Source organism: Canis aureus, chromosome 16, assembly GCF_053574225.1.
Source record: "Canis aureus isolate CA01 chromosome 16, VMU_Caureus_v.1.0, whole genome shotgun sequence".
Classification (NCBI taxonomy): Eukaryota; Metazoa; Chordata; class Mammalia; order Carnivora; family Canidae; genus Canis; species Canis aureus.
The window spans coordinates 37,120,487-37,145,344 of NC_135626.1; the positions used below are offsets into that span (position 1 = coordinate 37,120,487).

At 58.7% G+C, this 24,858-nt stretch overlaps 1 protein-coding gene across 4 annotated transcripts; it reads right to left on the bottom strand.

The window, feature by feature from the left end:
• Positions 1-5,681: 5,681 nt before the first annotated feature.
• On the bottom strand, positions 5,682-22,936 carry TBKBP1 (TBK1 binding protein 1). 4 transcript variants are annotated; one of them, XM_077852976.1, is made up of 10 exons: positions 22,777-22,936; positions 20,577-20,836; positions 20,089-20,211; positions 19,742-19,846; positions 18,546-18,726; positions 17,789-17,964; positions 17,518-17,579; positions 9,013-9,131; positions 8,121-8,839; positions 5,682-7,280 (listed from the first exon to the last, which is right to left on the bottom strand). In XM_077852976.1, exons 2-10 carry the CDS (start codon positions 20,799-20,801, stop codon positions 7,152-7,154), a joined length of 1,839 nt encoding a protein of 612 aa, XP_077709102.1. In that variant the 5' UTR covers positions 20,802-20,836; positions 22,777-22,936; the 3' UTR covers positions 5,682-7,151. The 4 variants fall into 4 exon arrangements, with proteins under 4 accessions (XP_077709102.1, XP_077709103.1, XP_077709101.1 ...); XM_077852977.1 differs by lacking the exon at positions 22,777-22,936 and adding an exon at positions 21,246-22,083; XM_077852975.1 differs by lacking the exon at positions 22,777-22,936 and having other exon boundaries at positions 17,789-17,961; positions 20,577-21,227.
• Positions 22,937-24,858: the final 1,922 nt, after the last annotated feature.

The window sequence follows — 24,858 nt, forward strand, 5'->3', positions numbered from 1 at the left end:
CCTCCACCCCCCTTGGGTGGGTGCCGGGTCACCACAGCTGCTCCCCCTCCTCCCATCCCTCCCAGGTCTGAGGTTGGAAGAAGGAAAGCAAGACAAGACAGTGGGAGGAGGGCTGAGAGGAGAGAGTGGCTTTCTAACTCAATTCCCATACCCATTGCATGGCTTGGGGACATATGTCTCCTGCCCCTGAGCCTGCCCTTCTCCCTCCCCCTCCTCCCTGGAGTCTTCAGACCCCCCACCTCCTGCAGCAGCAGTTGGTGACCACCTGTACTGCCCCATGTGGCCCAAACCCCCAAGCCTTCCAAGGGAGGGAAGCATCTACCGTGGAAAGCATCCAAGGAACCAGGTCCCTCTGTTCACCTGGGAACTGTGCCCCAGTGTCTTCACAGGAAGTTCTTCCTAAAGTCTACCCTCACATGCCCTCTATGTGCCCTGCACTATACTGGTGGGAAATCGGGGCTTCTTTCCATCCCAGCCAGCCCTGCTCTTTCAGGTGAAGCTGGATTGTCAGCCAGAAAAGGATCAAGACTCCAAAAACGAAAACAAAAGTGTCCGCTCATCCCTGGCGCTTACCTTCTCTATACACTCCATTGGCCCCCTGCCCCCAGCTACCACAGAAACCCACAGGGCATTGGAGCCTTCATCCCAAAATGAGTCAAGGCCCCTCAGAGGGGTTGAAGTGGGGCACAGGAATTTCCCTTCATGTCAAGCGAGGGCTCTACTTAACATCAACCTCTGTCCAGCCTTCGTGGCTTGTGGGGCCAAGGTTGGCTTCTCCACCTGGAGGGGTCAGATCTCCCGCAGGCAAACCTGGCTAGTCCTGGAAACACCTTCCACCCTGGCCTCTGTGAACACCAGATTTACTCCCTAAGTTTGGTGTTAAGGCAGGAGGAGAGGATCGTAAGTATGGGGCCGGGGGTTGGGGGGCAAGAAGCGCTGAGGCCCTCTGAGCTGTACTTGGCACCTGCCTCACCGCATGTCCCACTGTACCCTCCACATCTTCTTTCCAAGGAAGCAAAGGAAATAGAAGCTTCTCCCTCTGAGGCCTCAGAGGACTCAAAGGGGTGCTAAGAGGCCAGCTGCAAATCTCCTAGCTCTTTCTCCCCTTGTGCTCAAGAGAGCAAGAAGATTTTTTCCAACAGGGAGGGAAGTGCTTGGAGCGGGGTAGAGGCTCCAGGGCCTGTGGGGATGGCTGGCAGGAGTGGAGGCAGCAGGCGGTCCGGCTGACCCCTGTGGGAGCTGGCGTTCCCCCCCTACCCTGCCCCCTGCACTGCATATATTCTCTCCCTCCAAAATAGCATCTCTGGAGGGGGGAAGTGGGGGGGAGTTCTCAGTTCACTGTTCGCTCCTTCCCACATTGTGTTCACAGCTCTCTGGGCTGTCTCTCGCGACCTGGTTTCCCTGCCAGGCCCTTCTGCTCTGCTCCACCCTCACCACTTGGCTCCTCCAGGTCCCAGGACCCCTCTGGCCCAGAGGGAGCCGCCTCTCCTAACTCAGCCCGTCTCCTGCCAGCAAGCTATGGCTGCACGACATTCCTTATCTCATCTGAGACCGAAGTGAATTCCATGCACATAGATGAGCACCACATGCATTTGCAGGAGTCTGTGTGGTAGTCACCGGGGCCGGGAAGAAATACGCCTAAATGGCACAGTCCTGGTCCTCTTCTCCAAGGAGCTCGCAAAGGAGAGGTCTGGCATGGGAACCACCTCCAAGTGAAGGCGGACCACAGGCCTTTCACAGAGCTGGAGGTCCCCTCCCTCAACCTGACCCTCCCATCGACCAAGGGCCAGAGTCTCACACTGGACCCTGGTCCACCTCATGCCACTTCTAGAATCCACTCGCAAGCTCCCCTGCTATGGTTTGGACTATTTCTCACGCAGAACGTTCCCTTGAGCAGCTCCCAGGTTGGGAAATGGCCAATCTGACAGAGCAGCAGGACACAGCCTGGAGAGAACAATGTTGGCCAGAGCTGGGGTCATGAGAGCTGTGAGAGGGCCCCCAGGGAGAGGGCTTCCCAGAGGAGAGAAGGGTGAGGGGACTCAGCTCCGAAGAAGGATTGAAGTAGCACCCGGCATCTGAGGTGTCTGAGCCAAAGGATGAGGGACATCGGGAAGGGGTGTCGACCCCAATCTGAGGAAGGAGGCTGGCAAAGACCTGAACTCCTGCGTCCCTCCTCGCACTGTGGGAGTGTTGGAGGCAAGGAAAGAACCTCCAAGAGCCCCCCAGGGAACCACCTTCCCCCCTTGTTATTTCTGGCTCCATTTTCTTGGTCAAGAAGGGTGTCAGTGGTAATGCAAATTAGGAGGTGTTGGCCAACACCCATCCTGTCCCCACTCCCAGCCTCTCCCCTCCCTCCCCCCATGCCCACACTCACACAGCCAACTGGAACATCTGCAAGGCACGCCTGGTGCCCTTGCCCTTGGCTGAACTGGCACAGAGGGTGGGTGGAGCTGTGGGTTCTCAGGGGTTTCTGCCTCTGCCACAAGGACAGGGCAGCCAGCAGATACCAGAGTCACCCCCACCTCCCTGTGCCAGCCCCTTCCAGCCCTGGACTTCGCCAGGCCTCCTGGGTCATTACCATCTCTATAGACAGTCAATGCCCCCAACCAAAGGCATCTCTGGGGCTGCCACAGACAGTCTGCGCTGCAGCAGCGCAGCGCACAGACTGGCACACTGGTGCGTCCTCACCAGCACCCTCCCAGCCCTGAAGGTGTGGTTAGACCTTAAAGGCACTTGGGCAATCCAGGGGCACAGTCTCGAGAGCCTAGAATTTCTCTGGAATCAATACAGAGAAATCGGAGCAAGGGCAAGAACAGGAGCAGGGCACCGGAGGATCTATCACGGTTCCCCGACAGGAGCTGGCTTCTGCCCCCAGACACCTTGTCCCCCCTCTTCCCCATTAGGACCCTCCTGGTTCTCGACGCTTCATACTTGCGTCTGACCTCAATTCTTCCTGGGGAAGCCAAAGTTGCTCTGTTCTTGTCCTTGCTGAGGGAGAGGTGGGCCTGAGGGAGTTGTCCTGCTCCCCCCTACCCTATATAAAGATGTCACCCCCTCTGTTTTTCTTCATTAGTCCTCATCAGCAGGGTGAGTTGTTTCTCATTAACACGGCTGACTCACCCACACACCCCTCCTCTTTGTTAGCGATCAGCTTCTCCCCTGACACATACACACACACACATACACACACGGGCGCGTGCGCTCACATGCGCGAGCACCCCCCCAACTTCTGAAAGGAGCTGTTTTGCTCCTCAGCGGATCACATGATGGTCTACACAGGGACCCAGGAGAGGGGCAGAGGTCTCCATGGCCTGGAAGACCTGGCTGGAGATGCTGGCAGGAGAGGGGCAGGAATGCAGGGTCCCAGAGATGAGGCAGCTCGTGGGTGAGGGAGAGACTGACGGCAGAGGAGCCAGAGCTGGAGAGAATGTGAATGGTGTTGACCCTTCACTGGACACTTGGAGATGGAACCATGATGTCTTGGTTCCTGTGAATCTCCTGACACCTACCTCATCTGCCCCTGGGCCTGTGCTGGCAGGAGCCAGTGGGTCCCTTGGGCGTCTTCTCCAGCCTCAACAGAGGTCTTCCCTCCACTTTGCTCCTGTGCAAGTTGTCCCAGCCTCATCTTTCCAGAAGCCTAGTGATCTGGATCCCTTTGCTCCCCACACTCTCTCAGGCCCTAGTGCCCCCCACTCCCATTACTCCCACAGATAAGTTGTAGCCCGAGTAGCCACCACCTTGTCTGATCACCATCTTCCTTGGCTGGAGGACAGGAATGTTGCCAGGGCTCCCCAGCCCTCCTCCAGCTTACCCACCTCTCTTGTTCTCTCCTTTGTGTGTGAGGAGCATTAAATGAAAGGCTGCGGTTCTGGAGGACATGGGCTGGGGATGCACAAATTCTCTCCCTTACCCCCACTTCCCTCCCAGCCCCCAGCAACTTCCCACCCTGCACCCAAGCCTCTTCTCAAGTCCCCAGAAATCAAGGAGACAAACTACCACAATATGCACCCTATGTCCCCACACACCTCTCACCCTAGTGACCGGAAAGTGTCCAGGCTGTGGGATACCTGGATTCTCCCTACCTTCAGACATGCCGAGGACCAGAAGTGGCTACCCAGGTCATGTCCCTGCCTGTAGTTCATTCCTAGGTCATCCCTTGCCGTTTTCTTAATGACTGGGATTTCTCTTTGCTTCATGTCCCTGTACCACCCCTAATTCACGTGAATGCTAGCAAATGCGTCCCGAGATCCAAAGATGACCCAAACACAGAAACCTGGGTGCTGCCTTCTTCCCCATGAGTTGACTGAGATGGAAGAGCACCAAGATGCACTGAGTGCCATGTTCCAGAACGTTCCAGAACCTTCTTTCGCATGGTTTATGAAGCCATGTCCCATAGGGATGGCTTTTCTCACCTTCCTTGGCACTCAGGATTTGGCTGCAGATGGAATCAAGGTTGGAAAAACTTTTAGAAGCCAGTTGTAGTTGTTAACTGCAAAAAAAAGGGAGCAGGGGAAGCTGGAACATCTCCCTGTTGGGGTTTGGACTTGGCACTGAATGGGGAGGAATGTTTGCCCTGGATCTGGAGCTGAACCTTGGCCTTCGATGAGCAATTGCCCCGTTTTAAGTGAATCCTTGGCCTGAAGGGGTCACGTGGAAATGAAAGGCACCCAGAGTTGGTGAACAGAGCTCAGGCCTTTTCTGCAGAGGGCACAGCCCTGACTGGGGCAGAAGTCACAGGCTTATGACCTGGCTTTGACTTCCCAGGTTGTGGGGCTTTCAAGGCAGCTGCTGAGCCTGGAGGCCAGCCGCACCACTGCTCTCAGAGCCATAAGGACGTGGAACCCGGATTCTTCCTCTCTGAGGCCCAGCCTGGTTCCTGCCATGCAGAAATCACTGGATGAAGACGTAGCTGCTACTGAATCCCCAAAGCTTCAGGACCTCTACCTATCTACCAGACCTGCTGGGAGGGAAAATTCAAGAGTCCCTGACACTTGCTCAGGGCTGGTTGGTGCTCTGTCACAAAGACACCATCTACTGCTCTATACCTGTTTTATTTTATTATTTATTTATTTTTTAATATTTTTATTTAGTTATTCATGAGAGACACAGAGAGAGGCAGAGACACAGGCAGAGGGAGAAGCAGGCTCCATGCAGGGGGCCCGATGTGGGATTCAATCCCCGGACTCCAGGATCATGCCCTGGGCCAAAGGCAGGCGCCAAACCAATGAGCCACCCAGGGATCTCTCTATACCTGTTTTATTTTTTTATTTTTTTAATTTTTATTTATTTATGATAGTCACAGAGAGAGAGAGAGAGAGGCAGAGACATAGGCAGAGGGAGAAGCAGGCTCCATGCACCGGGAGCCCGACATGGGATTTGATCCCTGGTCTCCAGGATCGCGCCCTGGGCCAAAGGCAGGCGCCAAACCGCTGCGCCACCCAGGGATCCCCTATACCTGTTTTAAATAAGCTCCATGTCACAAGTCATTTGTGGCCACTTGCATACCCATGTCTCCACAATCACCCTAAAATATGGATGGATGGCCCATGCATCTCCTCCTTGTTCAGTGCCCACTTTGCTATGGTTGTGGTTCCTTGAGAGTTTGCAAAACCTCCTGCTACCAAGGGTTTTCTCTCCCCACCCCCACCCCCCACCTCAGCCATGGAGGGCACAGACCAAGAGCAGATGGAACAGGTAAGTTTTATTTGGATTTCAACTTGTTCAGAGAGCTCAGGGGCCCCCACCTCCCTCTCCAGGCCCCTTCCCCTTCTCCCACCCTAGGGGGACACTCAAGGTACAATGCCATGTGTCTCTGGAGTCCCTTGGCCCCTTCCTGCCTGACACACCTCTTCACTCCCCTGCGCTGAGGAGGAAGGGAGGGGTGTGAGGAGGCGGGGGAGGGGGGCCTGGAAGTGTTGGATCAGAATGGGACATGCACTGACAGTAGCGCCCACTGCCACCGGCCCCGGGGCTGAGACCTGGGAGACGCTCGCAGTGGTGGTAGTGGTGGGGGGGAGGTTGGATTCATCGTGGGGCAGCAGGCTCTTGCCGCAGGAAGCTCCCCACCTCAGCCCTGGGGACCCCCTGGCCTCCTGCTTACCCATCCTTCTGAGGGTACAACTCTGAGGTAGATTTCACAGAGGGAATGTGGGTCACTGGGGGATGGAAAAGGGGTTAGCTCTTTTGAAGTTGATCTCCAACAGCACCCTGGGCCCATCCGCAGGTTCCGGCCTGGGAGGCAGGGCTGATGACACCCACCCAAATAACAGAGGCCGAGTCACACACGGGCTCCAGGGCACCCGTGGTGTCACCTGTGGTATCAGGGACCCGACTAGGGTAAGGGTGGAGGGGGGCATCTGTCTTAACAATCTGTGTCCTGGTGCTAGTGGGATGTGGGGACCTGGGAGGCTGGCACAGATACTGCCCTGGCCTGGGGGTCACGGTGCAGGGTGTCCCCTGTGCCCCCTGCCCTCAGGGCAGCCTCTGCAGGCTGAATCCTCCCAGTCCTGCAGGGTCCTCCCTCTCCACTCCTACCCTCCCTATTCCCCAGAGGAGCAGAGCATGAGGAGAACAGGACAAGCCTGCAGGCAATGGCCAGAAACAAGATGCCTCCTTCCCCCAAGGGGGCCCTGTGCCAAGAGCCCCAAGCTGGCCGTAGGATGGAGGAACCGGTATCAGTGTACAAGGCAGGCTCCGGGCCCCCACAGGGAGGCACTCCCTGGACAGAGCACAGCCTGAGGAAGATGGACATCTGGGGAGAGGCTGGGGGAGCGCCCAGAGTCCTCTGACACCCTCCCCCTCCCCTGGGCCCAAGCACTAGACATCTTCTTGGATCCAACCCTGTCTTGAGAACGGAAAGGCAGAGGGAGAGGCTGGGTGGGGTAGGCCCCTCCCCATCCCAGCCCAGATCCCTACCTCCCCAGCAGAAGCCAGGGAGCTGGGGAGAGCCTCGGCTGGCCTTCCAGGAAGAGCCAGGGCTGAGTGGTGCCTAGACCAGGGAAGACGGCACACACATGGACTCAGTAGCTAGTGGAGGTATCTGGGGGTCGCAAGGGGCAGGGGCCCCCCACGAGATTCATGCAGCATTCAAAGTGACTGTTTGGGGGTGATGAGAGAAGATGGAGAAACAGCCAGTGGGTGGGCGAGGCACCCTAGATCTTGCTGTTCTCCAGGTGGGAGTCAATGTGTTTGATGAGGGCATCATCTGGGTACCCGACGGGGAAACCTAGCTGGCAGAGGGGGCAGCTGCGGATATCAGAGCCCACTGTCTCCATCAGCAGCTGTGGAGAGAAAGGGGAGTCACTTATGGTCCCCAATCCTCCCTCGTGGTCCCCACAGCCCAGCCTGCCCTTTCCTGAGACCCAGGGAAGGCAGGGCTGTCACATGCAGAAAAGGTCTGCTTACCCTTTGTTGGGCACCATCCCTCCTCCACCCCCCTCCCTGCCACCTTCCACCAGTTCAGCATCCACTCCCCCAACCCAGGGCACAGGACCCCAGGAGGTGTGTATGCTCAGCCTGCCAGGGCATCTGCAATAATGAGGGAAGCCAAGACCCAGACATGCCCCCAGAATGACTAAGACACGGCTCCCAGATAACTCAAAGCAATGGATAATCCCAAACAATGTATAACCCAAAAATAATTTTCTATCTGGCTTTAGAATATATTTTGGTCCTTCCAGGTGGCAAGGGTTGGCTCTGACATTCAGGAAGCTCATTATTTCAGTGAAACGATAGAGCCCTGAGACAGACTGTCTTCTAGGACAGCCGGGAAAGAGAAGCGGCTCTGAGGCCAGATGGAGGGAACTGGATGAGCAGGCCTGTCCTCGCGTGGGCCCAAGACCTGTGGCAGTCATCACGTCCTCCATCCCTAGTGTAACAGCAGAAGGCTTTCGGCTCACTGTCTCGCTCTCAGGAACCCTCTAATGGATTTAGGGCATATAATCACTGCCCTCATTTGGCAGATAAGTAAACCGAGGATCAGAGAGGGTCAGTAACTTGTGCGCGGTCTCGCAGCTTCTAAGGGTGAGGCCCGGAATGGAACCCAGGCCCACCCGCGCGAGCACCGGGGCAGAGGCAAGTGCGGCCCAGGGGAGGGAGCCCCTCGCGGGCGCCCCACTCACGTTGATGGACGGCCAGGACTGCGCGTGCTCGTGGGCGTAGGCGGCGGCCGGCGCCTCGGGGATGGGGAAGCCCGCGCAGAAGGAGGCGCAGCGGATGGTGCCCGCCTCGGGGCTGGGCGGGCTGGCGGGCACGGCCCACTCCTCCTCCTCCGACGGCTGCTTCTCGAAGCGCAGCCGGATGCCCTCGAAGGCGCGCCGCGGGCTGAGCGGCCGGCCGGGCCCGTAGAGCTCGCCGTAGGCCCGCGGCTTGGGCAGCGTGGCGGCCTCGGCCTGCAGCCAGGGCGGGGGGGCGCCCGCGTAGGCCGCGCCCTCCGCCAGCTCCGAGTAGCTGCGCCGGCCCTGGAAGCCCGCCTTCACGTGGTGGCTGGGCGGCTTGGCGTAGGCGCGCTCGGCCGGCGTCCGGTCGCCCGGCGGCGGGGGCGGCGGGGGCCGCGGCTGCGGGGCCGGGCAGGCGGGGGGCCCCGGGGAGCGGCGCTGCGGGCTGGGGGGCTGGCAGGGCGGCGGCACCGGCGAGCGGCGCTGCGGGACGGGCGACGGGCAGGAGGGCGAGGCGGGCGAGCGGCGCTGCTGGGGCGAGGGGCACGGGGGCCCGGGGGAGCGGCGCTGGGGGGCGGGGGACTGGCACGGGGGGCAGGGGGGCGCGGCGCGCGCGGGCGGGGAGGGCGAGGGGCACTGGGGGGCCGGGGAGTGGCGCTGCGACAGCGGCGAGTGCCTCTGGCCTGGAAGAGAAGCGGGACGGGCGGGCGGGGGGCGGACGGTGGCGGGGGGAGAGGGCGTCAGAGGCGGGGAGCCGCGGGCCGCCAGCGCCCCGCTGCCCCCCCCCTCGGACCCAGCTCCGGGCCTCCCCTGCCCCGCCCCGCCCCACCTCAGCCCCACCTCGGCGCCATCTCACCGCCACTCCGGGCCTGCTCCTGCAGCAGAGTCCTCAAGATCCTCCCCTGCAGGGAACTCAGCTCCCGAAGCCGGCCCAGCTCCTCAGTCAGCTCCGTGTAAGCCAGCGCCAAATTCACCCTAAAAGACATCCCCAGGCAAGGCTTGACTCCAGCCTGCCCGACCCTGAGGTCAGAGGGCAGGGAGTTGAGGAAGGGAAGGGAGGTGGCTTTACTGTCGCCGCTGTGGAGGGAGAACTGGCTGTGCCCCAACCTCTGGCTCTCCTGGGGCCCTCCTACCCCAAGGGAGAAATCCTCTTGGGCTTTACGGTCTACCTCAAACACTGCCTCTTCCAGGGAGCCTCCCTCTCTTCCCAGTGAACCTTACCTTAGGCTAGGGCTGTGGCTCCCAGACCACAGGCTGGGGAGCTCAGTGATTCCAAGGGGTCCCTGAATGCGTGTGTTCACCAAGCACTGCCTGTAGCCTGAGCACATCTGATACAGGTGTATGTGAATGTTTTTCTAATCTATGCAGAAGCTGTGGTGACAAACAGATTCACCAAAAAACGGCACTGTATTTAGAGTAGCTTTTAGTTAACTGTGAATTTTCTCAAAGAGCGAATACTAAAAGTGTGAGTACAAACTGTGTGTTGGGGGCAGGGGTCCGTGAGGAGTCCTCACCATTGAAAGGCCGGGGACCCCAGTGTTGTACCGCCTAAGTAAAGACATGGCCTTCTGGCTCGGCAGAGGAGCCAAGTGATAAGCTTAAACCCAAGTCCACCAAGTTCTCAGTCCACCGCCTCGCATCCACGTCAGAGCTGCCCCTAAGAGTGGTGCACCTCCCGGGATCTCCAGGGAGTCCTTTACACGGAGGTCCTTGTGAGCAGCGGCTACATACCACACACCTCCAGAGGGTGCCACGCACAATAAGCACTTATCAGAAATTGCCCTGTTCTGGAACTGCATTGGCAGTTCTTCAAAAGGGAGCATTATATTCCCAGTACCTTGCCCAGGCCTGGCACCCAGAAGATGGTTGGGAAGTAAAGAATGAGTTAAGCCTCCCTATCTGTTTGCCTTTCTTCTTCCATTTCTTCCTCCCACTGCCTCCTGGGCACCCACCTGCGTGGAGCTGGAACAGGCTCTGAACTTAGCAAAGACTTCACCCACTTCCTTTTCTCTTCCTTTCTCTTTGGGTCACTCTGACCCAGGACTACAGAAGGTTCTCTCTCTCAGCACTGACCTTCCCCTCTCCCAGCCTGGGCTGTGCACCACCAGGGAGCCCTTCCTGACCTCACATGCCTCTCTGTGGTCGCCTTGGGTCACTGCTTTCATCTCTGTTTGGGGCTTGGACACACAGCCTGCGAGGCGGGGGCTTGGTTTCCTTGGATCTCCCCGCTCCCTCACCAAGTCCAGAAGGGACTCCTGAACTTTGTGGAAGGTAGGACTGGAGGGAAGTGGCAGGGAGAGGCTCAGCCACTCTAGCGGATCTCCTCCCAGGGGATGCCCTCTTGCTCCAGGAGCTGTAGGGAGCTGGGCATGAATGGTGCTGGGGGAGGTATCTCCAAACCCTGAGGAGCCTGTCCCTATTCTGATGTAATGGTCATGGGAGAGAGGATGCGTGTGCAAGGGAGGGAGTGAAGGCTGGAGTGAGGCCAGTTGAGTGTGAGGAACAGGGTGTGTGTGTGTGTGTGTGTGTGTGTGTGTGACCCTGGAGGAGAGAAGGGGAAGTCTTGAGGTTAGGGCTTCAGAGGGCAGGAAAAGCTGAGGTGCAGAGGGTAGATAATGACTGAGCTCCTTCACTCTGCGCTCTCTGCTCACTGGCTGGTTCTCTCTTGCTAGTCCCCGGGGCAAGCTGGGTGATGGGGGAGGCAAAAGCCCCTCCCACAATAAAACTATTTTTAACCCATTTGGGCCAAAGCCAAATTATTGCAAAGAGGCTGGGATTCTGGGGGACAAGCCCACTTCCTAGGGAGAGGGCTCACTACCCATGTGGGGATGCACAGGGATGGAAGGGAGCAGAGAGGAGGAAGTCCTTTGGGGAACCCTGGCCGAGGTGCTGGAGGCTCAATCCCATCACGTCTCAGCCCTCATGTGATGTGTCCTGTGTTCCCTGAGATTAATCTCATGGGTCTTTGGGAAGAAATGGCATCTCCCCCATCAGACCAGAAGGTCCAGCCTGCATGTCCCACGTTAAACTGGGGACTCCCCAAAGACAGGCTCCCCTCTGCAGACTGGGCAAGGAGCTCTGTCTCCCCATCAGACTGGGGGCTTTAGAGCACCATGCTGACCCCTCATTGGTGGGAGCAGGAGGAGGCTCTGAGCAGGGCACTGATGGGAGCATCTCCCCTCTGACTAGCAGCCGCTAGTTTCTCTCCCCATCCGCCTATACTGCTGTATCTCAGTGACAGATACAGGTCGTTGCCTTCACACCCTGCTTTGGAGATCTCACCTGCCACACTCAGTTCCCGGGCTCCTATCTCTCCACTTGCCTTCCTCCCCTTGTCAGCAGCTACCCCAGTTCCTACTGCCCTGCTCCTGACACCCTCCTCACAGAAAAACAGACAGGCCAGCAGGAAGTAGAGGGAAGAAGCCCAGAGCCCAGAATGCCCAGCCCCTCCCCAAGCTCTGCCCAGGTACTGGGAGAGGGGGCTGGTGAGGGCAGGTGAGGATCTTCCTCCTGGAGCACCGGGCAGCCTCATGGGCAGCCTCACAAAGATGTCTAAGACTCCCCTGAGCAAGGTGGTGGGGCCTGACCTCCTGACATCCCCTGGCCCTTAGGAGCTTCAGGACCGCCCCTATCTTCAAGCATCTCTTCCCACCTCAAGATGCACAGGCCCAGGCTGCTAAATTCGCTAACGACCTGAATGACTCACATTAGAAAACACTGCCAATTCAGTGGAAAAAAATCTCAACTTCACAACACAACCAAGGCTTGCGCACATGCACCTGAATACACATTCCATTTCCTGGCTTCCCGGCCCACACCTGAATGCTAGTTCCCACCATCACGACTGTTTGGGAAGCATGGGTCAGGTGAATGGCAGCCGATGGCTGCTCTGGAGCACCTTTTTATCGCTTAAAGTATGGGGGAAAGTTCTATCTACATCTCTCAGAACCTGGGAGGGACCTAGGGAGAAAAGAATGATAGATGATCTTTATGAGTGCTTGACACGGGCCTGGCATCATTCTAAACAACATTCCTGAATCTTGCCAACAACCCCAAAGTGTTGCCACTCCTCTCTCATGTTACAGATGACAAAAGTGAGGCTTACAGAGTCATCAAGCTGAGGAGCAGTGGAGGTACTGAAACAGAGCTCTGGCCCCCAGGCCACTGACCGCTAAGCAATGTACTGCCTTCCAAGAGGATCAGGAAGGGGTGGGGGACAGGAAGGTGGCAGAAGGGAAAGATGAGGAGGCAGCGGCTGGGGAGTTCCACAATAGCCTGAGCATCACCACCCCTGTCCCCGGAGAGAAGAGGAAGGTGATAGATGTTATGGGAAGATCAAGGCTATTAAGAAGCTGGCTCAAGGTCACAGAGCCGTGGTGGCACAAAACAGGGATTCAAACCTGCTCTTGGCACCTCAGCCTGCTGAGCTGGCACCTCAGAGGAGCCAGAGTGCAAATGACAGAGCTGGCAGGAAGGAGGACTCCCTCCACTGCAGATCTTGCCATCCTTCATTGATTTATCCTTTCATTCATTCTTTCCACGAATAATTCAGGGATCTCAAAATTTCATCTAGAAATAATGATCTTTACGGTGATTGATAAAGCAATTGAGATGAGGACAGTCAGGAACATCCTCCTCTGCTGAGAGGCTCTTTCTACCCCAAACCAACTGTGAGGCACATGGATTTGGTGGTGCCTTCCAGGGAAGTTCACTGAGTGCCCGTGCTGGGTGGGCCACCATGAGGGCCAGTGCGGGGCCATGGGATTGGAACTAGGGATGGACACAAAGCCACAAGCAAGGCTGGGGTCAGGCTCAGATGAGGGCTGGGGCTGACAGTTCCATTTTCCATCAAATCAGGACTGTGGACACAGCTGGGGTCAGGACGAGGGGCAGGGTTAAAGGCAGGGCTGGGATCAGTGTCAGGGTAGGACTGGGGTCAAGATCAGACCAGAGCTGGTCCTGGGGTTAGAATAAGCAGCTGACTCAGGCTCGGGAGGCCAACAGACATCCAGCATTCCCAGCCCTTCCAGCTTTGCCCAGAGCTGCCCCCCACCCCTGCCAGCTGCTCCCAGCCAGCTCAGCCTCGTGGGGGACTTTAGGGACCAAACTTTCCACCACCCACGGGCACACCCAGCATCAGTCTTCCCGCCCGACCCTCGGGGAGGGAACCACAGGCACCCGGCCGTGGAGCGGACTTGAGGTTGCGGGCCACGGGGAGGAGGAAGTCGCTCTGCAACAACCCAGTGCTCTACCACTTCCTTTTAGGCGCCTTGAGCCCCTCCACTCTCCTCAACCAGCTATGACTCGAGGTCCACAGAGCCCCTGGCTCTTCGTGGCAGCCTTGCCACCTTCCCAGCACAGCTCGATGTTCGCTGCATCTGGAAAGCCTCCCCAGCTACCACTCAGCCCAGCAGCTCGCACTGGGCTGGGAACCAGAGGGTGGGTGTCGGGAGGGGTGGGGCACATGCATCCCAATTTGCCCAGGACTCAGGACCATCCTGGCTCACACCACTTGCCCCAGCGTAATTACTAAGGTTTTGAAATGTTTACATGTTGAAAATTTCACTTTCAGAACTGATCAGGTTTGGTCAAAAAAATCATCTGATCATCCCTCGTCCGAGAGCCTCCTACCTGAGGAAGAACCTGAACCAGAAAGATACCACAGAGGTACTATCGGCCCATCTGCTCAGGACCCACTTTGTATTTTCACACTTAACTTCCTTGAACCTCAGTTTGCCCAGCAGTAGAAGGGGACAATGCCCCCGCCACATTCTCTGGGAGAGGATGAGTTTGTAGGTAAACTGCCTCACCTAAGGTCCTGCATGGACATGGACATGGACGAAGAATCAGGAGTGCCCAGGACACAGGTGGATGAAGACAGACATTCATTTTGATCCTTTTTTGGAGATACCAACCAGCTCAATGACTCTGGCTTAAGAATGAAGGGAGTGTACACCACTTCCCATCCAGTAGACTGTGGGGAAGAGCTGCTCTCTGCCTTCCTGGCAAGGAAAAAGTCAGAGGCAGATTCAAAGCCCACCAATCCCTCAGACCACAATGAGAGCTGCTCCCCACCCTTGGGGAGTCCCAGGGCTGCAAGTGCTCAGGGGTTAATTCCTGTGAGCACCCTTGCCCTGGCTGAAGGAGATTTGAAAGAAAGGAAGTAGGGAGGGTGAGAAGCGTGAAGGGGGAGGCCCTGGGCCTGCTGGTTCTGGGGCATGAAACTAAGTTCAGGGTACATGGGGACGGGGGTCTCCGACTTCCGTCCTGACCCACCCCACACTGCCCTTGACCTCTGTGCAGAGTTTCCATCCTCTCTCTCCGAGTTCACACTTCTCCCCCACCACTAACCGCAGCCCACGCAGAGGCTTGTGGGCGGAGAGAGGGCTGGGGGGGGGGGTGGCGGAAAAGAGCCAGGGCTGCAGCACTGAGCCCCCCACATCGGGGGGGAAAGCAAGCCCTATGGTTCTCTCCCTCATCGCTCACAGTGAGCCCCCATCTTCTCTCTGGGAGTCCCCCTCCATCACTGGGCCCTCACTGTCTTCACGGGCCTGCCTACTTGAGCCCCCAGCCCCCTCAACGAACCCCAACTCCACAATTTCCCCTCCGCCCTCAGCACTAGCCACGCCCTCAGAAGGGCCACACCAGGACCTATGACTCTGAGCTGGGCTCAGAGGGGAGGCAGCTGTGGGTTCTGCGCACCCACCTTGACTGAGACCCCCCTCCTCCTAGGGTCTTTACCTCTGTGCATCCTAAGGAGTAGGCTGGTCTTCACTCTCACCCTCCCTCGTCATTGCCTTTGGTCCCTGACTGACCTCCAACAGCTCTTCTTCTGGGACACTCTGTCCCTTGGGCACCAGCCACTAGGTGCTGGGCTGACCAAATAGCAGGGCAATCGTGACCGGAGGTCAGACCCGGAGGGTGGCAGAGTGGCTTGGTCTGGTCTGGACAGCCACTTTCAGAGGTACACTAATGACCAGAGCTGGCGGACTGGGGACTGGGATGGGAAGGACTGGGAATCTTTGGGGCCCAGACTGCCTCACAAGCCTGTCCCTTCAGCATGGGTAGGACCACTGCAGGGAGAGTAGAGGGAATTAATCGCAGTGGCAGTATAAGGGAGGATATTTTAACAGGACTCCCAGAGTAAAACTGGCTGCCCTAGAGGTATCCAAACTGAGACAGGTAAGCAGGAACACACAAGGCTCCCACAGATGGGCAGCCTGGATCCAGGGATTTCCCTCGCCCCCCTGTGCGTAACCTAGCCCTGCAGTCCTTTCCTAGGAAAGTCCACAGGGACAGCTCCCACTAGCCTGGACGGTCTGGACGAAGTGGAAGGAAGAGGAGGGGCTGCTGGGGGAAAGTGAGCTGAGAGCAGGTGACTGAGGCTTCAGGTGGGAGGACAGGGGAGGGAGCACTCGGGAAGCAATTACCAAAAGGAGCTGAGTTTATAAGAAAATAAAACTGCCGGGGGAGTGAGGACTTCCTCTGAGAATTAACTCTTGCCAAGCTGGGGCTGTCCAGAAATGCTCTGCTTGCAAAAAAGTGTGAAGCTTGGCAGGCAGAGCCTGGCTGGCTCTGGGGTGAGAGGTCCAGAAGGCACCGATGCAGAGTCCCAATCGTCGGGATGGAGGGGAGGAGCCAGAGGTCACCTCTGGTAAGAGTGGCTCCGGCCAGCCCCTGGGCAAAGCCAAAGCGCAGCTTCCTCAAGCCAAAGGGATGGGGTGGGAAGGGAAGGGAAGGGAAGGGAAGGGAAGGGAAGGGAAGGGAAGGGAAGGGAAGGGAAGGGAAGGGGCTGTGCTGGCCACAGGGGCAGGCAGCATGGATGCTCTGATCTCTACCAGCACCTTATGGGAGGAGTTCTTTCTCTCGCTCACTTACAGCCCTGACCCCTTGGAATCCACCATTCCTTCTTTGGCCTCCCACCCTTATCACCTTCCTCTCACATCTCTCAGTAATGACTGACCTCTGAGTCTACAAGGGAAACCTGGGGTCACAGAGCTGAAGTCGGTAAAGCAAAGCCACTCAGCATCCCTGGGAGGATTCAGAGCCTGGCTGTTCAGATTCCAGCCCTGCCAAAAAAGTCCTCTCTCTGGATTCCACCAGCTAGAGGAGCCTTCACTGCTGGTCTGCTAAGAGGGGGTTGGACTCACTGAGCCATAAAAGGCTCTGTGCTATAACTTTTGAGGCAAACTAGGCTTCTAGAATGTGTGTGTGTGTGTGTGTGTGTGTGTGTTCTGAGTTTGGGCACATGGGCTAGGATGGGCTCTGAGCCTCAGCCACAAGCTAGGGTGCACCACTGCACAGGCACCCCAACACCGCCTAGCAGCCTAGCTGAGGGATCCCACCTACCAGTCCCACAAATTAGGTTCTCACACCCCACTACTATCACAGCTCCACCCAGGCCCTTACCCCAGGGTGCAGAGAGAAGTGAGGGGTACCCCCCAGGTGGCCAGAAGCTGGGAGGAAGGCGAGAAGGAAGCCTGCTGGAAGGAGGACCCCTGGGGTCCTATAGCTGGGGATACTGTGGGTTGGAGACTTCATTCCCATCCCTCTCTGGGCCCTGGCCCTCCCCTCCAATGAAAGTATGGAGCCTGTGCCACAGGACTGGTTTCAGGGGAGAAGGCTTAGGCGGAAGAAGGTTTGTGCTCTACTTCTCAGAAAGCGGGAGAGGATGAGTTCAGGGTGCGGATGTGAAAAGCATCAGGCTCACTGCTATCAGGCTGCCATTGCCCTCTCCCTTGCTGCCCAGTGCTGCCCTAGAGGCCCCCACCATTCGACTCCCCACTGACGGAGCTCCATCCCTACTCCCTGCTGCCCTTCCCTCCCAGCTGGATTTCCAAGGGACACCCCAGCAGAACAGGCTCTCATTCCCCTCCCTGCAGCTACAGAACACAGTAAGCCCCTCTTCTCAGCCTCAGCTCTCTCCTGAAACAGGAAACAAGGCACCACAGATCCTGAAAGAGACCACTTTCTTCCTCCTCACCAGGGAGGGAACAGTTAACCCAACGAACTGGCCTTGTTACTGGGAGAGAAAATGGGGCCCCAGAGAGGCCTAAAAACTCACCAGGGGACACAGAACACAGCAGTAAAGCTGCTGAAAAAATCTCTCAGCCCCTGATACCTCACGGAGACATAAGTTTGGGTGCCAGAAGAAAGCAAAGGCAACATCCCAGAACTTCACCTCCTTCCTGTAAAGGATGCAAAGCCACACAAGCCAGCCAAACCCCACTGCCCTGATGCTAGAAAACAGGGCCTCTGAGCAACACAGAACAGGAGAAGTGAACCAAAAGGGGGACCTGGGAAATGCCGCCCCCAGGGCACAGAGATTATTAAGAGAGAGAGGATTTCAGATGGGACTTACTGATCATCCCCGACTCTTTTCACCCATGCCATGTCCCGCTCTGACTGATTGGAGGCGAGATCCTAGGAAGGAAGACTGAGGTCAGATGCCAGATGCCAACGTAACCTTGCCCAGCCCTCCCCCCCACACACACACACCGCCGTTTACCATTCCCAGGGCCAGTCTATACCCAGTGAGGAAGTCCTGGGCCTCTAAAGGCTATTTGCTGCAGCCCCCAGGCCTCTATGGAGCTCTGGGCAGGGTCCTGGGTGCCAGTGCCCCTGCCCTTTACCTGGGCCCGGCTCTCTTGCAACTGCTTCAGCTCCCCCTGCAGCCGCTCGCACTCAGCCTGGAGCTGTTCCTCCCGAAGTTGAGCCCCCCGGGCCTCGCCCTGGGCAGCCTCCAGGGCCTCTTCCAGCCGCCGTCGCTCCAGCTCACTCACACTGGCTGTGGGGCCTGGCCAGCCTGCTACCAGGAGGGAGGATAAAGTCAGGCTAGGTCTGGCTGCTGGGACCCTCCACTGACTCCCAGAGCAGAAGAGATTGAAACAGGTGAGCGTGGCAGCATAAGAGATCCAAAGGGGCCAGCCAGAGGCCAGGTACCCCAAGATGCCTCTGCTAAGGGCCATAAAGAAGGAGGGCCTGAGCTGCTGCTTCTAATCTTCCTGGAGGCCAGGGACAAAATAATACTGTGGCCTCGAATAGGGCTTCCCTGGCCACATTCAAATCTCCAAGCATCCTCTGGCCTCTGCTAATCAACACCTAGGACAGGATGGGGATTCTGAGTACAGGTGCCCTCTGCTGACACACACGAGAACTGCATGGGGGTAGCCAGGGAAAGCTGGTGGTAAGGGAGGGGGTGTTGATGGGAGACACTGCGTAAGGGAACAGGTGGGAAAGAGGGATACGGTAATTACGGGAGAAATTTAAGACATTATAGTGGGGTGTCAACTATCAATCCCAGAAGGGAGAGGTGTCCAGTGATGCTGAAACAGGGGGGTAGGCTTGGGGACTCTAGGGCAGGAACATCGGGGGTCGTAGAGATCTCACCGTGACTCAAGCCAGATCCTCCTCTCAGTGCCAAGTAGTGCAGGTCCAGATCAGCACATGGTGGGCCAGGGGTGGGCGGGGGGCTGGGGCTGGGGAAGGCGGCGTCCCGGAGACTTTGCTGCTGTCGTAGCTGCTGTTCAAGGCCACAGATCTGCCGCAGGTGGGTCTCCACCAGGGCCCGCTGCGGGGAGAGACAAAGGGGTGGGGTCTGTGTGGGACCAGGGAACCCCTGAGGGCTTCACAAACCCAGGATTCCCCCACTTCTCGGAAGCCATCCCTCCTAAACTGAGCTGAGGCCCCAAGTCACACATCCCCACTGCACTGCACTCGAAGTGGCCACGAGTGTGAGGTCTTGTCTCCCAACAACTGCAATGCAGATGTTTCTGGCTGTTGCCCCTTTGCAAGGTTAGAGTTAATGCCTCTTCCCTGTCATGAACACACGGGACACTCAGAAGACCACAGGATCCCTCGGTCCAAACAGAGCCACCCCCTCAGAAGCGTAAGGACTTCTATTTCCAGATGTGACAACCATTCTGGACTTTGCCTGTCTCATCTATAACACGGGGATAACCACACTTACCTCGTAATTTTGTTATAAGCATTAAAATGAGTAAATGCATCTAAAGTGATCACATCAGTGCTTGGCACACACTAAAGGCCATGTTGAATGTTTATGATTCTTAAGGCAGAGCATTTTTACACAGATGCCCCGGAACAACCCAGCAATGCTGTTACCATGTGCCCTTTTCAGAGGAGGGACAGAGGCTAAGCGACTGGATCCAGGTCACAGGCAGGAGTTGGCAGAGACCGTGTGCTCTGACTCTGACGCCTGCCCACCTGCTCACACACGTGGCCATCCCCCTACTCAGAATCGCACACGTGCGGAGACCCATCCCAGCAGTCACAGAGACCCGATGACCTCTGCCCTCACTCACACAGCCTTCCAGGCACAGTGCCCCAGGCACAGAGTTGGCCCAGCACGAGACCCAAACATACGCGGAGGCCCAGTCTGCTAGGCTGCATGGCCAGGGTGTGCTGGGAGTCACTCGCAATTTGTGTGACACGCTCAGCCCCACTCACCAGGGGGATGGGCACTCAGAGACACACAGGAACCCACAGACACACACACGTAGGGCTGCACACCGTCACACGACAAAGGTCACACCCTCAAGCACCCCCAGCTCCCTGGGCCTCACCATCTCCCCCAGCTCGGTCTCCAGGTCGCTCTTCTCCACGCAAAGTTTTTCATAAGCCTGGATCATCTCCCCAAGCTGTTCCTCCTGTTCCTTATTCTTCTGCAACTGGATGGGGCCCGGAAGGAGGGGAGGGCATGCCACGGTCAGGCCATCCTTGATGTGGGAGCCCAAGAGCTCCCCGAGCCTCCCGCCCACATGGCCAGCACCCAATGGAGGGGTGGGAGACGCCCAGCCCATTCTAGGGGAGACTGCGGCCACCTCTGATCAAGGAGACAGGGGCTGGGGTGTGGGGGAGGTGTTAGAAACACCGTGAAGCAAGGAGCTCAGGGAGCCCAGCCTGGGCTTACCTCATGCTGGAACTGGTTGAGCCGTTGCTGCAGGCTGACCTTCTCCATCTCCAGCAGGGAGCCATCCTTGATTTCATACAGGGAGAAGCCGTGCTCCTCTCCAAAGTCGTTGATCAGTGGGTACTGTGGGCAGGCAGGCCTTCAGGAGAGCTGGCACCCAGCTCCCTGGCTGGGCTTCAGCCTACGGCGGGCCCCCACCCCACAACCTGCCTTGAAGTCCTGGTCCCTCCGTCCCCTGCTCACTCGGGATCCACACAGCCTGGAGACATCTCCCACCAACCACATCTTGAGATCCAAGGTCCCACCCCTTCGGCCATCAGGATGCCTTCCTGACCCTTCCCATCCCTCATGGGAGACCCTCAAGTTCCTGAGTGTGGATCCTGGACTCTCTTTGGGATTCCTGGCCCTTGGCGGCCCCCATCCCAACACACACACAGCTAGCCGCCCCCCCCCCCCCCCCGGCTCCCCCATCTTCTCCAAGTTCTGACCTTGATCTCGTAGACTTTGAGACGGCGTCGGAGGGTGGCATTCTCCCTTTCCAGGCCTCCCAGCCGCTCCTTGATGTCCCCATAGGCTGTGATGAGGGCAAAGTGGGAGGCGGAGCACATGTCCCCCCCCAGCGAGGGGTCTCCTGGGGCATCCAGCCACACCTCACTGGGCCCCAGTGCCTCCTGGGTCAGGATGCTGATGTCATCTTCAAACATGGACTCCATGGCAAGGGCCCGTGCCTCGGCCCCCACTGGGCCTCCTGGGAGAGCAGGAGCAACGGTGGAGAGGGCAGCCTGGAGATTGTCCCTGATACCCCTGCGACCTGGGCCGAGGAACGCTGTGGCCGGGAATGCTGTGGCCCGCCGAGAGAGGCAGCTGGGGAGCTCCCATCCCATCTCCTCCCCAAACCACTAAGCCCTGTCTTTTCTGCTGCCTTTAGGGGAAGGTGCTACAACCAGCCAAAGACTTGGGGGTTAGAGGAAGGCCAAGAGGGCCAAGTAAGCCAGGCCGCCAGCAGCAGGGAAGAGTTCCTCCCAGAACTCAGGGAGACCTGTGGACAGGAAACGACTGCCTTCCTGTCAGGACCCTGCCAGGGACTGCCCTGATGTACTCCTCAGCCCCCCTTCACCCCCCCAGGCCTCGATTCCCCAAGCCCCTCCCCCAAGTACCTCCAGGCCAAGTTCATTCCCGGCCTCTGGCGCACCCCCCCCTCCTCCCTAAGCCCCAGTGCTTCTGGGAGAGTCAACCCCACCACAGCCAGGGCCGGCCTCTGTGGGGACCCCACCCAACTTCCCAGCTTCTTCCTGCAGGATCCCAGAGTTCAGGAAAAGGAAGTGCCTCCCCCACTCACAGCAGAGCTGTGGCAACCCTCCAGGCCTTCCTCGCCTCTGACCTGGGACCCACAGGAAGTCCTCCCAGAGCGTCCGAGGGAGGGAACAACACCGTGGGGAGGAGAGGGGAGCCCTGCGAAGGGGCTGCCCAAGAATTCCCTAGCCCGCCAATGTGTTCCAACATAGGGGAATGGGGAGCCCTGAGAGGGGGCAGGAATGACTCAGGGCTCGGAGAGAGTAGGCGAGGGGGTGCGTGTGTACTTCTCCCGGCCCTGTTTATGAATGTGTGTCTGTGGTTGGCATGTGTGGGGGGGAGTGTGTGTGTCTGTGAATGAGTGTAGGTGTGTCACAGTCAATGAGTGCCTTCGCAGGGCTGCGGCTGGGGGTCGGGAGTGGAGTTGGGAAGTGGCCCGGAGGCCGTGTGTGTGTTTGTGTGTGCACGCGTGCGTGAGCGTGTGTGAAGGGTGGGCACGTTCGGGGCCGTGTGTCACGTGAGGCACTATGGGAATGTCCGAGGTGTGTGTGTGCGCGCGCGCCGGAGCGTGTGTGCGCGTAGCAAAGGGGGCTCGGCTCGGCGTGGGGTGCGAGTTGAGGCAGTGGGGTCCGCGACCTCCCACGGCCCGGCGGCAGGAGCCTGGAGTGAGGAGGGCTCAGGCCTGGGCCCCCACCCCCACCCCCACCCCCCACTAAGTACCAGGCAAACGCGTGTGACCGGGTCTGAGTAAGGAGTGTGTGCGCGTGTTTGTAGGGCCGGCCCCACCTTTAACCCCTTGCTCCCCGGGCAAATCCCCTCCCCCAACTCCGCCAGCCAGCGCTCACCACACCCCCTAGCCCCCCAGCCCGCCTCCTCGGGCCCAGCCCCACCGGCGAGGGCTCCGTGCCCGGGGCCGCCCCACAGGCGCTGCCCTCCTCCGCATTGCCCCCGGCCCGGGGCGCCGGCGGGGAGCCGCGGAGGGCGGCCGGGGAGGGAGTGCCCGCTCGGCCCCGGGCCCCTCCTGCGGCCCCTTTAAGGGCCGCCCTTTAAACCCCTTTAGCTCGGCCGACAGAAATTGTCGCCCCTCCCCTCTCGGGGGCCGAGACCACGCAGCCCCCTCCCCCACTGCCGGCCGAGCCCCGGCCCCCAGGCGGCCGTCCCCGGGCCGGGGAAGGAGGCTCCCGCGGCGGTGCGGCCTGAGGAGCGGCGGCGGAGGGGGAGAGGGAGGGCGGCGGGGGGGACGCGGGCGGCCGGCGCCGGACCCTTCCCCTCCCGGGCCCGCCGGGGCCAACTCGCGGCCGAGCGCCCGCCCCCTTCCTGCGGCCCACCCTGCGACCCCGGGGCCGGCCGGGGCGACGCTGCCCTCCCCCCGCCCCAGCCCCGCCGGGGACTCACAGCTGCTGCCGGTTCCTGCTTGTAATCGCCGCTTACCCCCTCCGCCTGCTCCCTCCCCAGACGGGCACCGGTGCCCCCACCCCCCTGGCACCGCGCTCCGCTCTCGCCCTGTCGCCGCCGCCGGGTCTCTCCCCACCCCCCACCCCTCCCCCCAGCCCCCCTCCCTCCCGCCCGCCCCGCTCCTCCTCCTCCTCCGCCGCCGCCGCTGCCTCCTCCTCCTCCCCGGCTGCTCCGGGTTTCTCCAGCTGGGAAGGCGCCCGGGACCCCGCGGCCGCCGCCACCACCACGTGGCGAGGGGCGGCCGGCCCCCGCGGTGCGGCGCGGCCTGGCAGCGCGCCCGGCGCCCCCCTCCCGGCTCCCCCCTCCCGGCTCCCCGCCGCGCCCGGCCCGCGCGCTCCGCGCCCCCTCCCCGACGCCTCCCTAACGCAGTGTGGCGTGGCGTGGCGTGTGTCGGGGGCGCCTGCGGCCGCGCAAGGGCTCGGGGACTCGTGGCGGCTTGCGTGGGGGCTGCATGGTTCGGGGCAAAGGGAAGCGATTTATTTGGGTTTGGGTTTGGGTTTTGGGCTTTGCCCTCTTGAGAAGGAAAATACTAGACTGACTCGTCGTGGCTCTTGGGGGCGGTAGCCTTGCTCTGATAATAGATACACTGAGCATAGGGTCTAATCGGAGCGATTAGAGTTAAATTTGTTAACTTCTTCGGAAGTGAGAGTGAACTAAGGAGGTCAAAGGTTCCTTAAGGAAGGGAAACCGCTTTCCTCTCCCTAACACAATCCCCGCACCCCCAGGCCAGTGAAATGAAGAAATGGCACATTTCGCCCTTCCATAAAGATTATGGGAGCACCTGCCAAACTGCTGGGCAGGAGACACAAGTTTTTTTTTTTTTTGTTGTTGTTGTTGTTTTGCCACTTTCCCACTGTGTGACCTTGGGCAAGTTACTTAACCTCTCTGAGCAAAGTTGGAGATAATTCCCAACCCAGGCAACCATGGGAGGAAGAATGGAGAATCAGAACTAAAGGTGCTCTGTGAATCCTCAGGAGGTGTTAATGAGTCATTTCGATTATTCCTTGATGGATTAAAAAACGTGGGCAGAAGCATGGTCAGCCTGGCTGCAGGTAGTGAATGATCAGGAGAAACTCCGAGGGACTCTGGCTGACTCCTGACAGGCCAACCCTGGAAGCAGGGTGTGTAGGCTTTTGGTAAGCTCAGTGTTTAGCTGTGAAGCCTCTCATCTGGAGGGAAGGTTCAGGCTGCTGGGAACCAGAGCGTACTCTTCTGGGCCCTGGAGGGAGGAGGGATGAATGTGGGAGGGGGAGAAGAGGAAAGAAAAGGCTTCTTCCTCCTGAGCTTTTGAGAAGCAGCAACAACAGCAGCTCTGTAGGGAGAAGATTGGATTTAGGGGTGAGCTTGTCCTCCTGGGAGAGCCAGCAGGGGCTGTGGACTCTACTAGGAGGGGGATTCTCAACTGGCTTCCTTCCTCCTCCTCCTACTGGGTTCCTTTTATAGTCTAGAACAGGAAGGCAGGTCAGCTACTTGCTCTCTGAGGCACAAGCTCTCAGAGCCATGTGGGACAATCCACCTTGTCCTCTGTATAGGAAGGCTACTGGGCTAGGTGTCCATCACCCCACTAATCCCGAGGGGTTGGCAGGTGTTACCTTCCTTAATGCTGCACAAGGTTCTCTTCTGAGGCAGAGGACCAGGCAAAAGATGAGAGGCTAGGCTAGAAGTTATGGGGCTGGCCATCCACTGCACCTGTGAATCTGGCAAGCCCTCCCTCACTGGAAAGGGTAATGGTTCCAGGTACCCATCTGAACACTCACTCTACAAAATAAGTTGTCCACCGTTGCTGCTCCTGGGCTGCTCGGGGTACAGGCCTAGGTCCCAGCTACATGGTTTATCCTGAGTTCTAGGTGGTTGGTGGCAAAAGCCCAACAGAGATTAGACCTGGTTTAGGTGATCCTAAAATGCCACTGCTCCCCTATCTGGACCTGATCTCATTGCATTCTTCGTGTTAAGGTTCTGTTGTGCCAGACAGTTCTGAGAGCAGGGTCTGTATCCTATCCATCTTCATATCTCCAATGCCTT

What these genes read in the sequence shown, in the direction of transcription:
- TBKBP1 (XM_077852974.1), bottom strand. Translation starts at nt 20,972, where the DNA reads ATGGGATGGGAGCTCCCCAGCTGCCTCTCTCGGCGGGCCACAGCATTC. An exon ending in TCAAAGTCTACGAGATCAAG is followed by an intron (nt 20,212 to 20,576) that starts GTCAGAACTTGG and finishes GCCTGCCCACAG; the next exon opens with TACCCACTGATCAACGACTT. An exon ending in AAAAGAGTCGGGGATGATCA is followed by an intron (nt 9,132 to 17,517) that starts GTAAGTCCCATC and finishes GATGTCTTTTAG; the next exon opens with GGTGAATTTGGCGCTGGCTT.